This window comes from Rhinoderma darwinii, chromosome 4 (assembly GCF_050947455.1).
Source record: "Rhinoderma darwinii isolate aRhiDar2 chromosome 4, aRhiDar2.hap1, whole genome shotgun sequence".
NCBI lineage: Eukaryota > Metazoa > Chordata > Amphibia > Anura > Rhinodermatidae > Rhinoderma > Rhinoderma darwinii.
In genome coordinates, this window is record NC_134690.1 from 189758540 (window position 1) to 189772138 (window position 13599).

Consider the following 13599-nt stretch of genomic DNA (forward strand, 5'->3'; position numbering starts at 1 on the left):
ATATAGTTTTCTTTATGTTTTACTTCTTTTACAAGGAAAAAACTGATTGTTAAAAATAAAATTTGAGTTTTGTCGCCACATTCTGAGAGCCATAACGTTTTTATTTTTCTGTCGATTTAGCCGTGTGAGGGCTTATTTTTTGAGGGGCGAGCTGTAGTTTATATTGATACCATGTTGGGGTACATGAGACTTTTTGATCACTTTTTATTTCATTTTTTATGGGAGATGAAAGGACCAAAAAACTGCAATTCTGATGTTTTTATTTTTTTATTTTTTACAGCGTTCACCATGCGGACTAAATAATGATATATTGTAATACTTCAGACTTTTACGGATGCGTCGATACACGTTATATTAGCTTTTTATTTTTATTACATTATGCTTGAGGGAAAATGGGAACAGGGTTTTTTCTTTTACTTTTAATATTAAAAAAAAAATTATTTGTTAAAAAAATCGTTATTTGACTGTTTTTTACTTTTTTTACTTGTCCCCCTAGGGGACTTTAACCAGCGATCGTTAGATCGCTTGCACGATATACTGCAATAATAAAGTATTGCAGTATATCGTGATTCTGACAGTCTCCTATGAAGCCCTATGAAGGGCTTCATAGGAGTACAAAGATGGTGGACCTGGGGGGCTTCATCAGGCCCCCAGGATGTCATGCCAACCAACGGCACCCCCCCCCCCCGATCTCACCGCAGAGGGCCCATTGGAACATTACAGCGGGTTGCTCCCCTGTTTTTAGTCATTTAAATGCCGCGATCGCTATTGACTGCGGCATTTAACGGGTTAAACAAGCGGGATCATGCTCATATGGGATCCCACTCATTACCCGGAAGTGTCGGCTATAACACACAGCCGACATACTCGCTCTATTGAGCGGGCTCAGCCCGTGAGCCCGCTCCCTATTTCCCCACCTGGCATGTGCCCGTATATATACGGCGGATGTCGGGAAGGGGTTAAACTAGTTTATACAAAGATACATATTTTACACCCAGAAAGGATAACCGATTTGGTTGTTTTTTCTAATGTAACCCATATTATGGCGACATTCGGTGCCTAACAGAGGCACCACAAGGTGTCTCTGAGTACAACATGTGTAGTAGGGCACCATACTGATGCCCCGAGCACTCCGTGTACTGCCAGATTTCTTCATACAACATTGTCATGTCCATAAGGCCTAAGTCTTTCCTTTACATGATTATAGTCTTTAGGATACTTTCCTGATTTTGGCTTATAAAACATACAAAAAAAAATTGCACCAAATCTGCATAGTGTGAATAAGGCCCACATTTTTTGCATACATTCATTTTGGAGTAAAATGATAAATATGTCAGGCTGAGATTGGGCGATACAATGGCTTAAAGGGGTAATCCAATCTTAGACATTTATTACATATCCATAAACTGGTGAGATGGCCAATGGCGTAGCACAGTAAGCACTTATGTATTGTACTGCATATCAACTTGTCTGTCTCAAGTTACTCAAGTCTACTGCTGAATGACAAACCGGGTGAAGGCAGACAAGAAGTAATCTTTCCTTGCAGTACTCAAACTATTGTTTTGTTCTTTAATCAGACTTTTATATGATAAAAATGTCCTACAATTTTGCTGCTGTACAGTCTGTGCAACTTTGGTACATAACTGACTATGGTTCTGCTTCTGACATAGATCCAACAGCACACTTCTTCTGGCTGCAGGGCTGACCTCATCTGCGAGTCTCGAGGGAGTATCACACATCAGTGTAAAAAAGAGAAGAGGACCAAGAGAACCCAGGGAGGAGGGAGAGATCACACAGGCAGCATCGGCATTGAGAGAGAGAGAGAGAGGAGAGATCACACAGGCCGCATCGACATTGAGAGAGAGAGAGAGGAGAGATCACACAGGCAGCATCGGCATTAAGAGAGAGGAGAGATCTCACACCCACAGGCAGCATCAGTGTCAGCGTATCTACAGTAGAGAGGACATTATACAGGGGCTGTATTAGAAGGGCAACGCAGTGCAGAAAAGAAGCTGTGCTTTTTTATGGAGAAGTGTTTATAGCCTTCTAAAAGGCAGCGTCTACTGTGCCATTCTGCTTCCTTATATAATACAGAAAATTAATATAAATCATATCTTCAATCTTTTATCTCCTATTGTTCTTTCTCTGGCCCATGAAAGGTTGTTTCATTATTTTCCTGCACATTTTATGATTCCAATTCCTATGTGTTGCAATGAATTAACCTCCTCATTGTCTTATGACTGATTGGGAGGCTAAATATCTCCCTATGGCATTTGACTATTCTTTAACTATATAACTTTATAAGCCAGTAACATAAGCCAAGAGTTCCCAGTACTCCCATGCAGTATAGCACGAGGAAGCACATTCAAATGGCTCAGGAATACAGAACTTTCAAAAAAATAAAAAAAAAGTGCACAGCGCACCATGTTTTGATGCCAAAAGATAAGTTTATATTGAACAACATTTCAGACAAGGTCCTTCAGGGTTGGAATGGAAAAAAGCATGGGAAGACAATGTCGTCCCATTGACTAGTGTGGCTATTCATATGTCAGCTTTGTATCTTAACAATATATATTTGCCATTCATTTCTTTATTTTGTATACTTATGAAATTGTAGATCAGTGAAAAATGTGTTCCTAGCTGCTATAGGACCTGTAGGAATATAAAGGAATCTAGTCTACATTAATTAGGATGAAATGCTCTCAATATGAGGGCTACAAACAGTGGCTTGTCGATACTATTACTATGGTACACATGGGTCACTGTAATGGTTCATATTATAGTCCTCCTATTAAGTATCAGAAAGACACTTTGTCCTGGAATTAACAATACTGATACTAAAAAAGGAAAACAACGTGGATTGGAAATTAATTAAGTAAGTATAATATGGACAACGACAGCCAGTAAAGTTCTGGCAGTTAATGTTCTTGTAAATCAAAAGGGGGAACCGAGTGGTTGCTGTGAGAAACCATTCCCACTCATTTTTGCACAATAATTGAATCTTAAAGCAACACTCTACATAAAATGTATACATTGTGATATGCCTAGTGCAGGGCCTGAGGGGACTGTACACGACTCATGGACAGAAAGAACACCAAAAAGAGAATCCCTGTGTCATGCTCCACCCCCTCATGACCGGCACTAGGCATAACATAGTGTATTACGTTTGCCCTGAGTGTTCCTTTAACAAGAGAAGCATTTTCTCCTGTATCAAAGCACTAATCATATGTAAATTTTGAAATATGCACATTTTTTTCCTTTAATGATACTTACTTTTTGATTTGCATTCTCTGCGTACTTGTACCACTGTAGTGAGGTTACATTTTATAAAGCAATCATAATATGAGATACATTTAGCCAGTATATAAATTAGTTGGAGAGAAAAGTATTCTCTGTAGAAAGCAATTATTTGTCATTTGCAATGTTATAATTCACAAAATAAGCCACCTGTGGTCTACTGTCATGTAAAAGAATTTTGGATGAATGTGTTGCATATTTTAATTTGGTATTGTGTACCGTAAACATTGGTCTAATTAGTTACAACAGTTTTTTCTCTGATTTTATTTTTATCATTGAATTATAATGAGGAACGAACAATAAAAATACTTGTGGAAGGAACCAATTAAGTCAAACAGTTTGTGTATTACACACTTATGAAATGTGTTTATAGCAGCAGGAAGTGACATAGGTTATACTCCCCGCGGAGCCGATACTTCCAGTAATAGTTGATGTAGGACATGAAACATTGTCTTATAAAAGCCACTAACCACGGCAATATCTCAGAGGTAGGAATACAAGGGGATGCAGGTAGTTAACACTGTAGTCTATAGCTATGGTTATTCAGTACATCTTCAAAACTGAAAATTTGATCATTTGTTGTGCATTTATTTTGCTATTATTCATTAGAAATTGTATTTTATATATGAATTCTGGACTGATGCTTCTGCACTATTTAGCAAACAATAATCATATTCAACTACAATAGATCATTAAATTCCATTCACTTAAATCCTACATTCAGGCTATGCAAGTTGAATGGATTGATCATTTAAATTATATTTAGATATTATGTTCTTACTATTGCTACTATTATTATTGATATTGACTAAAATGATAAATAAGTTCCTGAAAATGGCCCATTTTAGCCTGAATATAGGACTGTCATCATATGTCTGATTTAGTACCTGCTTTTGTTAAGCTCAATGTATATTCAACAGCTTTACTTTTGCAAAATGAGAACTTCTCACTTTGTAAAGAGAGACACAAGTCCTGCATGCATGAATGAAATTATCCTTCTTGTATATGTAGTGATTGTCACAAACTATTATTTCAATAGCTAGATATATATATATATATATATATATATATATATATATATATACATATATTACAAAAATTCCATTATTAAACAAATCAATGCATTCATCATGTTACGTATGCATGAGATCTTATTTAAAAACAAACAACAAATCTACAGCAGCAATTATTTTGGTGAAAATTGAATACTTTGTTCTTTTTGTGGGTGTTCTGTTTGTTTGCAGTCAGATGAGTGAGCCTCATAGCGGTTTGACGCTCAAATGTGCCAAGTGTGGAGTAGTTTCAACAACAGCTTTGTCAGCCACCACCGCCAGTAATGCCATGTTAGTCTAAATCATTTACATCTTCTTGTTACAAATCTTTTACCGTGCATGTGTGAAAATAGCCTGATACAATTTGTGTTCTTCTAATAATAATACAATGTCTTTTCTGTTCTGTTTTTTTCTTTTGCTGTTTTTAAACATTAGCATCAAATTATTAAATTAAGAACCTCCTTTAATTAAAGAGCTTGCATCAGCAATAACCCCTTCAGTTGCATGGTGGTCTAGTATAATATTATTAAATAACTTCATATAAATAGTCCACGGGTCATCTCGGCACTGAAGGGTGTTGGCTGTTAATTATAACTACTATTGTAACATATTTATTTGCCATGCACAATCTGGTTCAGCAAACAAATATTTCTGTCTGAATAGGGCATCCCTCTGGAGTTCTTGTGTTGTCCTCCCACTCCTGGCTTTGACGTGGATGTCCGCTGTTCTAGCAATGACAGATAAGAGATCGATATTGTTTCAGATACTCTTTGCAGTATTTGATTCATTACAAGGATTTGTCATTGTGATGGTCCACTGTATTTTACGAAGAGAGGTGAGAAAAATATTTTTCCTTACTTACCTTAATATCAGTATATGGGTTGTTCTTAGCACATGCATAAAAATATAGCTAAATGTAATCAAAACAAATATTTATAAACAGAATCCTAATGTAACACATCTGTAAAGTTCATATCAAAGTCTGGTTTCAACTTAACTTGACTAAAAATTTCTTGGCATACTAGCATCAGCTGAATAACTTTGGAGGAGCAGTCTAACTTGGATCATGGTAGACTGAGGGATTTCACATTTTGGAGAGTAAGGTTTATGCCACGTTCTGACGTGGTGGAATTGCTGTTGAAGTCCGCTGTGGACAGTCCGCAGTGGAATTCTGCGACAGCCATTTTTTACCTTTATTTCTATACATTTTTAGGAAACTTAGTTAAGACGTTGCGGTAAATAACTGTGCGGAATTTAGGCTGCGGTGCAGAATTTTCCCTCTGCAGCATGCACATTATGTTGCGGAGAAGCAGCGGAATTTCACTACGGATTTCAGCCTTTGCAATGCAAAAAATGAAATCTGTGGCAAGTCCGCTGTGATATCCGCAACTTCTGAATTACCTGTCAAATATTCAAATGTTGGTGCAGATTCGTTGCATAATTGCCACGAATCTGCACCAACATTTGCAGCGGAAATATTCTGCCACGTGTGAACGGGGCCTTAAAGTCCACCACCAACTGCCGACTGTCTTATGGCTCTCCTATAGGCAGACTATGGACTCCTATAAATGCCAGTCTTTAGTTTACTTACTGTAGGTCCTGCTCTTCTCTATGTTGTGATTACTTTGGCAAATAACATGACTGTGTTTAGTCACTATGTACAACGAGACTATTGAAATCATTCCATCAAATGTACGGCATAGATGTACGCAACAGAATGCCTATACTGTTACTTATGTCTGCCGTTGACTACCATTGAAAAAAAAACGTATATCCCATACAGTTGTATCGAAAAGTATAGTTGACTATACTTTTTAATACAGTTCAATACAGTTGATTCAAAAGTATACTAATGTATACAGGCCACATGTTTGCCAAACGGTCACTATTTTGGCCTACAATTGGCAAATAATTGCATAGTGGGAGCATAGTCATTACTTGCTAATCAGAGGTATACTTAAAACATTAAATGTGAAAATTAATATTAAATTGAGTTGGTATACTATATAAAAGTATATACTAGTTTGAAAGATAGTTTGAAACAAAAGCATCAAAGCAGACCCTTGGTATGTATGTCTTATGCAAACGATTCATTACATAGCAAACAATCAAAAATGTACTATACTATCAAAGGACGAGAAAATTTAAGTATGGACTCATCACTGCAGCTAGCAGCAAAATGCTTTTTTTTGGCATCTAAATATTGGGTTGAAGCCTAGAATTTGCTAAGTGAACTCCCTGAGTACCTGATTTGGCAAACAGAGGTTTTATCACTGAAAAGTACACAGATGGCTTGAGACTGTTGTTTGCCATGCCACACATAAAAATCCAGTAAGGTGGAAAAATCGATATTGAAGTTTATATAGAATACAAAGATGACTTAATTAGATTGATGTTGCAGTTAAAGTCCAATTCCAGTTCTTAATATGAGTGTAAACAATGAAGACATGAATAATAAAGCTGATTTTACAAGATATAAAAGTAAAATGGTCATAAAACAAAAATAGGTAATTCTATTAATGACAGTATGTTACACGGTGTTATATCCACAAATATTGTATGACAATAGCAGTATGAAATCTTGAATGTTGGTTCTATGTGGGATGGTGACAGGGTATCATTCTTCTTCTTCTTCTTCTACTTCTTCTTCTTCTTCTTCTTCTTCTTCTTATTATTATTATTATTATTATTATTATTATTGTTACTATTATTATTAGTGTTGTTATTATGTTTTGGAAATTGAAAATATATATCAAGCATGGATCCTGACCTCTTACCATTTTTAAATTGCGTCCCCTCACAACCACTCTCTTCTATTTTAGCAATTATTATAGCTTTTATTGTTCTTGCTGCTATTGCTCTCTAGGAAACTTTCACCTCTAACCTTCACCGATAGTTTAATCAATGCATAATACAAATGTGTATGGCCAAACCAGATTAAGATGTGAGGTTGAAGAACTATAGAGTATAAAACTACGATGCTAACCTGTATTATATAACAATTGGCCCAGAATTAGATTTATTAATTATTTTACGTATATTCTGACATATATATTTATCTAAACCAGAGAATATATGGGTATGCACCATTGGTATTCACTCTATAACATAATCTATGAAACAGACGTTCAGAGGTACAGCACTAAAATATTATTGTATTTAGAAACAGATCGTCTAGTACCTTCTATCAATTACAGGACTTATACATATTACAATATGTAGGAGTGAAAACATTATTTTTAGCAATTGTTATTATATACATGTACTAAAATAAATAGTTCCCATTGGTGTAAATGTGTTTCATTGGTCGCAACAAATTAAGAATTTCCTTGTTATTAATGATTAAATGCTATTGCTTTAGAATTTGCCTGTTCATCTGTGCACATAAACAATATTCACAAATATCCTTCCCATCATTGAAGAAATATATTGCTCTTTAATGGCTAGAGACTTGATAGTAGAAAATATAATTTTTTTTAGTTCTTTGGGTTTTTTTTATGGTGGAAAAGCTCACTTTTGGTCTTCAAACTTGACTTCAGAGTATCTCTCTTTTATGAGTTTCTTTCAACAGCGTCTTTCTCTTTGCCTTTTTTTCCTATGAACTTTATTGGTTAAGCATCTAAGAAACAGTTGTTATAAGAGCAATCTCTTCTATCTTAGTCATAAAAGCATGTCATTTCTTTATATTTATTTATAGCTCTCTACGTAATCGTACTTACTAGCACCCCCCAGGCATGGTCTCTTCTTCCATGAGGATGGCCTGTTTAACCCCTTCCCACCACAGCCCTTTTTCAGATTTTCATTTTCGTTTTTTCCTCCCCATCTTCCAAAAGCCATAATGTCTTTCCGTTGATATAGTACTCTGAGGGCTTGATTTTTGCGGGATGAGTTCTAGTTTTTCGTAGCACCATTTATTTTGCCATATAATGTATTAGGAAACAGGAAAAAAATATGTTTTTTTGCACGCCAGTTTTATGGAATTCACTGTTCAATTAAAACAACATGTTAACTTTATTCTATGGGTCAATACGATTACGGCGATACCAAATATATATAGTTTTTTTCTATATTTTACTACTTTTACTACTTTTACAATTAAAAACCTAAGTGTAAAAAAGAAAATGTATTTTGTGTCGCCAAATTCCGAGAGCCATAACTTTTTTATTTTTCCGTCGATTAAGTGGTATGAGGGCTTATTTTTTGCGGGATATGCTGTAGTTTTTAACAATACCATTTTGGGGTACATGCGACGGTTTGATCACATTTTATTTAATTTTTTGTGGGAGATGAGGTGACCAAAAAATAGAGATTCTGGCGTTTACATATTTTTTTTTTACGGCGTTCACCGTGCGGGTTAAATAAGGATATGTTGTAATAGTTCAGACTTTTACGGATGCGGTGATGCCAATTATGTTTATTAATTTATTTTTTTACTATGCTCTAGGGGGAAAATAGGAAAAGGTTTTTTTTTTTAACTTTTAATATTTTTTATTTTTTTCACACAATTTTTTTTAAATTTAACTCATTTTTGCTTTTTTTATTATTCCCGCTAGGGGACTTCAACCAGCAATCGTTAGTTTGCTTGCACGATATACTGCAATACTAATGTATTGCAGTATATCGTGATCCTGACAGGCATCTATGAAGCCCTACCAGAGGCAGGGCTTAATAGGTGCACAAAGATAGCAGACCTGGGGGACTTCATTAGGCCCCCAGGCAGCCATAGCAACAATTGCACCCCCCCCCCCGGGATTGTGTTGCGGGGGGCGCGATAAGCTGTAAGAGGGTCGCCCCCTCTTTCTAACGATTTAAATGCTGCGGTCGCTATTGACCGCAGCATTTAACGAGTTAAATGAGCGGGATCGCGCTCAAGTGTGATGCCGCTCGTTACTCTGACGTGTCGGCTGTAACAAACAGCCGACACCCGCATCGTATACTTCCCCCTATACTTCCCCTACCCAACTTTGGCGTATGGATACGTCAAATGTCGGGAAGGGGTTAAGGAAGATTTACAACTTTGCCATAATATTTTCATTTTTAATGACCGACTTATTTGGGGTATTCAACGATTTGGAAATGTTCTTACATTTATGTACTGACTGGCCCTTTTCAATTATATCATCTTGACTTCTCAGCAGTAGAACCTTCTAGACATATTCAATACAATATCGCGATATGCCATCAAAACTCTTGAACGGCATCAATATACATCACAACTAGAGATGAGCGAACTTATGAAAAGTTCGGTTCGGCTGGGTCGCCGAATTTCTTGAAAAAGTTTGATTCGGACCGAACTAGTTCGGACCGATCCTGTAATTCAAGAAAGCCCATAAAAATCGTGTATGGAGCTCCCGTAATGACAGGTGGCTACATGTGTGCACCCGGCATTACGGCAGCGTTGCTAGGCGACATCAGTAAATAGTCACTGACCAGGGTGCTGAAAGAGTTAACTGATCAGCAGTAACTCTTTCAGCACCCTGGACAGTGAATTCCGATCACAATATAGAGCAACCTGTAAAAAAAAAAAAAAAAGACGTTCGTACTTACCGATAACTTCCTGCTTCTTCCTTCAGTCCGGCCTCCCGGCTGTTGCCTTGGTGACGCGTCCCTCTCGACATCCGGCCCGAGATCCCTGGATGATGTTTCAGCCAATGTGACCGCTGCAGCCAATCACAGGCCAATCACATGCTGCAGCGGTCACATGGACTGCCGCGTCATCCAGGGAGGTCGGGCTGGATGTCAAGAGAGGGACGCGTCACCGTTGCCTTGGTGACGCGTCCCTCTTTCGGCATCCAGCCCGACTTCCTTTGATGACGCGGCAGTCCATGTGACCGCTGCAGCATGTGATTGGCCTGTGATTGGCTGCAGCGGTCACATTGGCCTGGGATTGGCCTGTGATTGGCTGCAGCCTGTGATTGGCCTGTGATTGGCTGCAGCGGTCAATTGGACTGAATCGTCATCCCGTGAGGTCAGACTGGAGGAAGAAGCAGGGAGTTATCGGTAAGTAGGAACTTCTATTTTTTTTTTACACATTGATGTATATTGTGATCGGAAGTCACTGTCCAGGGTGCTGAAACAGTTACTGCCGATCGCTTAACTCTTTCAGCACCCTGGACAGTGACTATCTCCTGACGTCGCGTACCGGAAAATCAGTGACTCATAAGCCGGGTTCGGTCAAAACGTGTTCAGCCGAACCAGGTGAAGTTCGGATTCCCTGCGAACCGAACTTTTCACGATGTTCGGACCGAAACCGGGTTCGGTTGTCCCGGTTTGCTCATCTCTAATCACAACCACTGTATGGTTAAACATAGACACTAATAGCATAGACATCTCATGACTGAGTATCGCAAAATCATGTTTTTTTTAAAGCCGGCCATCTCGCGCCACGCATCTCAGGATATGTTGAAATAAGAGGAGAGCTAAAAATGGACACATATATATTTAGATTTCATTTAACGTAGCCTCGCCCTGTAACATAACCCACCCGGTACAATAGCTCTCTCTAAAGTAGATCTTAAAACAACTGTAAAATACGTTGCTTGATGTTTTTTACACTGTAGTATAGATACCATGGTATGTTGAAACTTTCTTCTATTCACTTCCATGAAACAACCTAATTAGTGCTAATTGGTGTGTAAAATGTTTCACTGACAAATGTTGATCCACAAACTCTGTGTGATGATGGCAGAGAAAGAAAATTTCATGATGTTTCACAGTAGGAAATAATTGCATCTTCTAAAAAGGAAGTCAGTCATGTGGTGCTTTCCATTCAATACTCATTTTCTACTATCAGCGCAATTTGGAATAACTACTAGGCCAAGAACTAGTCAGAATGATCCCATATTGAATAAGGAGACTTTCACAGTTGCATACTATAGACCTCAGAGGGTCCACAGTGTTAGGATAAAAGTTTTGTAGCCTAACAAATGGACATTTTGTAAGTACCACTTGACATTTGTAGTTTCCAAAGTTTTAAAGGATTGAGATGAGATTTTGGATGCTTATTTAATTATTGTAACCTCCTAAAATTGTTCTATTCCTACTGGTACACAGAGGCGGATAGTGAGCTGAGTCAGACTTCTAGAGAGTCAGTAAACATAGCAGCTGGTGTAGACTTCATAATGAACAAAAAAAATACCAAAATGACTCAAATGTAGTTATTGACTTATAAACATATTCAGTAGCCATAATACTTGTTTATTTGGTGTGTTAAATCAAAGACGATATAGATGTAGCATCACCCTGGGGCAACTTGAGCACAAGCGTGAAAACTTATTTTGATGCCATTTGTCAACATATTTGTAAACCTGAGTCAAGTTCAGAGATGGTACAAATAGTTGTGTAATGCTTTGGATTCTTTGCAGGGATGACGCTTCTTTCTTCTCACGCAATGGAAATGTCAGACTGAAAACAAAATTGAAATGTAATATTTCTTCTATAATTACGGTATCTAGTGTATAGCTTATTCATGACACGAGACTCATAGCTTAGCTGTATCCCAGACTTAAGCACCGTATGTAATATGCACCGTATAAAGGGCAACATTTTAAGCTTGTCTCTGTGCTTAGATTATACCTGCAGCGGAGCGCTTATCGTTCACGGGCAGACTGGCAGAGCATGTGATTCTCAAGTAATTAAAGGTTTCTAGATCAATTAATTCAGTCGAGATGATGAATGTTGTCAGAGTTGTCAGCGAGCCTTTGAGGACCTTAGCATTTTTAGGGTTGATTCTACCACTATTATAATAAAACACATCATCATTCTGGAAGTAACCTTGTGGATAATTGTTAAACACTAAACAATGTATATCCATTATTCTGCTGAAAAGAGGAAATCATTAGGATGTATTGGCACATTTACCATATTTACCTGCTATGGAATATTCTTCATAATGTTTTACAAAGGTTTAACTGTTTTCAAAGACTAACATTTTTACTAAAGTATTTGTTTCTGAGATACCTGAACTTAAATTGTTTGACATTTGCTTAGTTCAGAGCTGAGTGGTTGCCTTGGTTACTAATGCTGTTACGGATGACTAAAGATGTTGTGGATGACTATAGATGGGAAAGAATGCACAATTTTGCAGCATTTCAAGTCTTTGGTACAAGTATATATGATATATATTTTAAGGTAACATTTTTTCTAGGACGTACTGTACCCACTTCAGAATCAAGAGCAACTTAAATTGTATTTTTTTTGTTGTTTTTTTTTTACCTATTATTGACTGGACATGTATTCTACGGTAAATAATTAGAGTGAATAATAGAATAATTAATTAATATAAAACATTGCACCTCGTCAAATATTACATTTTGTTAAAATATAATATGCAATTGGTGGTTTTCCATTTATAACAAACATGATATTAGCAGGCCCCCTTAATAAGTTTTACTTTTTCACAGACACAGTACTGCTATTAGAATTTGGAAGTTATTGGTTGGTAGTGCCATGTGCACTCTGAACTTTAGTCACTGCTTACTGGATAACTGTTTGTTAAAGGGGTTTTCCAGCCAGTAAAAATTGATTGCCTATCCTCAGAATAGGCCATCAATAGCTGATGGGTCAGGGTCTGATGGGTCAAGACGCCTGCCGATCAGCTGTTTTGAAGGGGGTGCAATACTCGTACGAGTGCTGCTTCCCATTCATTTCTATTTGCTCAATGTGAATCTCTGACACAGATGTAGCAGCGATTCACAGATATTGCAGCCTTCTTCTCCCATTGAAGTGAATGGGAGAAGAAAGCTGCAATACTTGCGCTGCACCCTCTTCAAAACAGCAGATCGGTTAGGGTCCCGGTAGTCGGAACCCGACCCATCAGCTATTGATGGCCTATCCTGAGGATAGGTCATCAATATTAACTGACTGGAAAACCCCTTTAAGTTAAAGAGGTTTTTCAGTTTTACATAAGTAAAGCTTAATCGCTGTATCTGTCTCATATACTTTTTGTTTCAATTCCAAACTATTATCAAGATAGTTCTTTACTGTCAGTGAATGGGAACACTCTTGTTTGCATTCAGAGAAAGCAAACGGTACATAGCTAGTCCTGCTCTCATGTGAGAAGGGAATACAATTGTATCTAGTCTAGGCAATGAGATGTGAGCTAACGGCCTGGACTTCAGAAGGATACATTTAGCAAACTACCAGATATATTTGATGAGTTTAGGACATAGAGCATTGCTTAGACTAGACACAATTGTATCAATTTCTCGGCTGAGAGCTGGACTAGGTATCTACATGTTTTTAACTTCTA

At 37.4% G+C, this 13599-nt stretch overlaps 1 protein-coding gene across 7 annotated transcripts in view; it reads left to right on the top strand.

Moving 5' to 3' along the window:
* ADGRB3 (adhesion G protein-coupled receptor B3) overlaps positions 1–13599 on the top strand; it is an 806266-nt gene that overhangs the window by 706009 nt on the left and 86658 nt on the right. For 5 of the 7 annotated variants that reach the window (XM_075861993.1, XM_075861996.1, XM_075861999.1 and 2 more), the window contains 2 exons: positions 4542–4640; positions 5013–5184. In XM_075861993.1, the coding sequence (XP_075718108.1) occupies positions 4542–4640; positions 5013–5184 (271 nt within the window). The remainder of the gene's footprint in view (positions 1–4541; positions 4641–5012; positions 5185–13599) is intronic. The other 2 variants (XM_075861997.1, XM_075861998.1) reach the window with 1 other exon arrangement.